Here is a 3,816-nt window from a genome sequence, read left to right on the forward strand (position 1 = left end):
GAATTTATGGAATGTCACTTCCAGTATTAGGTTTTTTTTTTTTAACGTTTATTCATTTTTGAGACAGAGAGAGACAGAGCATGAACAGGGGAGGAGCAGGGAGAGAGGGAGACACAGAATCTGAAACAGGCTCCAGGCTCTGAGCTGTCAGCACAGAGCCCAACATGGGGCTCGAACTCACGGACCGTGAGATCATGACCTGAGCTGAAGTCGGACGCTTAACCGACTGAGCCACCCAGGCGCCCCCAGTATTAGGTTTTAAGACTGGCTTCTATCTAGGGTGGTTTTTGCTCTCACTCTCTCCAGGATCACTTGCCTTGGGAGAAGTCAGCTGCCATGCTGTGAGGCAGTCTCATGAAGAGGGAGCAAGGCCTGCAAACAGCCACATGAATGATCTTGAAAATGGAATCTCATCAGTCCAGCCCTGAGAGGACTGCAGCTTGTTTGACAGCTTCACAGTAACCCTCTGAGAGACCTTATGCCAGAGACACTCAGTTAAGCTTCATCCACATTCCTGACCCATAGAAACTGTAAGATGATAAATGATTGTCATTTTATTTCAAACGCTAAATTTTGGAGCTATTTGTTGCATAGCTAATGGCTAATTGCATTAGCTAACATATAGTTAATGCAAATTTAAGGAAAAAGACTGCACTGCTGTGTCACTTGCAGAACCATGAACATTCCAGATAGGGCAGCACTGAATGGATAGGGGACAGGTGAAATTAGAAAGAGGCTGATGACACTCTGGAAAACAGTGTGGAGGTTCCTCAAAAAATTAACAATAGATCTACCCTATGACACAGCAATAGCACTGCTAGGAATTTATCCAAGGGATACAGGAGTGCTGATGCATAGGGGCAGTTTTATCACAATGTTTATAGCAGCACTTTCAACAATAGCCAAATTATGGAAAGAGACTAAATGTCCATCAACTGATGAATGGATAAAGAAATTGTGGTTTATATACACAATGGAATACTACATGACAATGAGAAAGAATGAAATATGGCCTTTTGTAGCAACGTGGATGGAACTGGAGAGTGTTATGCTAAGTGAAATAAGCCATACAGAGAAAGACAGATACCAAATGTTTTCACTCTTATGTGGATCCTGAGAAACTTAACAGAAGACCATGGGGGAGGGGGAGGGAAAAAAAGTTAGAGTGGGAGAGAGCCAAACCATGAGAGACTCCTAAAAACTGAGAATAAACTGAGGGTTGATGGGGTGGGAGGGAGGGTGGGTGGGTGATGGGCATTGAGGAGGGCACCTGTTGGGATGAGCACTGGGTGTTGTATGGAAACAAATGTGACAATAAATTTTATATTAAAAAACAAAGAAAAGAAAGAGGCTGATGAGAGAGAGAACAAGGAGAAGCCTAAAAACTGGAAGTGTTTTTGAGGGAAAAGACAAGGTTCAACTGGGTGAGAGAGTGAGGACAACAATAAAAGAAAGAGTTGTGTCAGAATAGTATGATGTTTTCCATTTAATTACTTATAATCATTTATTATTTTATTTTCCTTGGATTGTGACTATCCTCAAGGGAGTTTTAATATGCATAGCTTTTATTTCTTAAGTTGGCTTTTGTTCATGTAAAATTGGGTCATGTTTCCTTATTATGCTCCTTAGTAAGATATTTAGGGAAAAAAATATTGACCAAAGATCAAGAGAAATCCATTTTAATTGACATTCTCCAATAACTTAATTGGAATTTTTATAAGGCCATGAGTAAAAGCCATGTCCAAGGTATTAGTCAGAAATATCTTGTAAAGAAGGCTCTTTGATGTCTACTAAAGATAACTTAGGTAAGTAGATATTACCTGTTTATCAGTCAACTTTTACTGAAACCGAATCCTGGGATTATTTTAAAAATCTCAGCATAACTGAATACCTCACTGTTCTTAATAGATTTGGGCACCAAACTGTTGCTTTTCCACATTGGCCTCATGACTTTCCTGTCACCCCCAAAATAATTGACAATAATGGCATCTAATTATAACTCTTCCTTCTCATGTGAGGCACGAAAGATACTTCCTTTATCAATATTATAAATATACCAGATTGGCTAGACTGATAACACTCTCAGAACATTAAAAAAAAAAAGACATACAGGTTAAAGAGCAGCTCAAACTTCATACAATTCCTTTTCCATTGTGCATATAAATGGTCTTTTGGACTGAGATGTACGGTCCTGCTTGAGATAGTTTACCAAGTCTGTGTGATATCATAAAAGATTCAGTATCATATGATAAAGCCAAGGTTTTGCTTGCAGAAATGATAAATTCTTCCTAGTAAAGATACACACAAATGCAGATAGTTGGTCCATGCTATAAACTAGGATGACTTTTATTGCTGTTAGATGGAAATATGAAGGAGTGTCCTTCCTATGTCTCAAAGCTTATGTTGTTAAAGTTTCGTGAGTTACAAACAAAACAGGTGGTTGAAGATGTAGAATGCAGAGGTAATATAGAAATATCAGTCAATCCAATATTTTTTGTCCACACTGTTAGGTGACCAGAAACATCAACTAAACCATGGAGATATGGTTGAATCAATCATCCACAGATGACTTCATCCTCTTGGGCATTTTTTCTCACAGTCCAACTGACCTTGTCCTCTTCTCTGTTGTTATGGTGGTCTTCACAGTGGCCCTCTGTGGTAATGTCCTCCTCCTCTTCCTCATCTATGGAGATCCTCAACTTCACACACCCATGTACTTCTTCCTCAGTCAGCTCTCCCTCATGGACCTCATATTGGTCTGTACCAATGTGCCGAAGATGGTGGTCAATTTCCTGACTGGCGGGAAGTCCATCTCCTTTGTGGGTTGTGGCATACAAATTGGCCTCTTTGTGTGTCTTGTGGGATCTGAAGGGTTCTTGCTGGGATTCATGGCTTATGACCGCTATGTAGCCATTAGCCACCCACTTCACTATCCTGTCCTCATGAGTCAGAGGGTCTGTCTTCAAATTGTTGGGAGCTCCTGGGCCTTTGGGATAATAGATGGTGTGATACAGATGGTGGTAGTAATGACTTTCCCATACTGTGGCTTGAGAGAAGTGAACCACTTCTTTTGTGAGATGCTTTCCTTGTTGAAACTAGCCTGTATAGACACATCCATTTTTGAGAACGTGATATATGCTTGCTGTGTCTTCATGCTGTTTCTTCCCTTCTCAATCACCGTGGCCTCCTATGCTTTCATCCTGAGGGCTGTGCTCCTCATGCGCTCTGCTCAGGCAGGCAAGAAGGCTCTGGCCACCTGTTCCTCTCACCTAACAGCTGTCTCCCTCTTCTATGGGGCAGCCATGTTCATCTACCTGAGGCCTCGGCGCTACCGGGTGCCTAGTCATGACAAGATGGTCTCTATTTTCTACACAGTCCTTACTCCTATGCTCAACCCCCTCATTTATAGCTTGAGAAACCGCGATGTGATGAGGGCCCTAAGGAAGGGGCTGGACCATTGCAGGATTAGCAGCCAGCACTGAACACAACACAGGGCATCCTGTGTCTGGCAGTATCATCTCCTTGTTCTGTAAATTCGGGTAAATAATCTTTGTGTGAGGCTCTGTTTCCTCATTAATAGTGATGATCAGGGTCACCTAGATGGCTCAGTTGGTTAGGTGTCCAACTGTTGATTATCAGCTCAGGTCATGATCTCACTAGTTCATGAGATCAAGCCCCACCTCCAGCTCTGTGCTTGAGATTCTCTCTCTGCCCTCCCCAACTGTTCTCTCTCTCTCTCTCTTTGTATCGCAAAATAAATAAATGAACATTAAAAATGTTTAATAAAATGAAATAAAAATGGTGATGATCATAACA

General features: G+C 41.5%; 1 protein-coding gene across 1 annotated transcript; it reads left to right on the plus strand.

Annotated features, from left to right (window-relative positions):
• The first annotated feature begins 2,534 nt into the window (after window positions 1-2,534).
• LOC102957974 (olfactory receptor 2V2) lies at window positions 2,535-3,482 on the plus strand. Its single transcript, XM_007083054.1, has one exon. It carries the CDS (start codon window positions 2,535-2,537, stop codon window positions 3,480-3,482), a length of 948 nt encoding a protein of 315 aa, XP_007083116.1.
• Window positions 3,483-3,816: the final 334 nt, after the last annotated feature.

Source organism: Panthera tigris, chromosome A1 (assembly GCF_018350195.1).
Source record: "Panthera tigris isolate Pti1 chromosome A1, P.tigris_Pti1_mat1.1, whole genome shotgun sequence".
Lineage (NCBI taxonomy): Eukaryota > Metazoa > Chordata > Mammalia > Carnivora > Felidae > Panthera > Panthera tigris.

What these genes read in the sequence shown, in the direction of transcription:
- LOC102957974 (XM_007083054.1), top strand. Translation starts at nt 2,535, where the DNA reads ATGGAGATATGGTTGAATCAATCATCCACAGATGACTTCATCCTCTTG.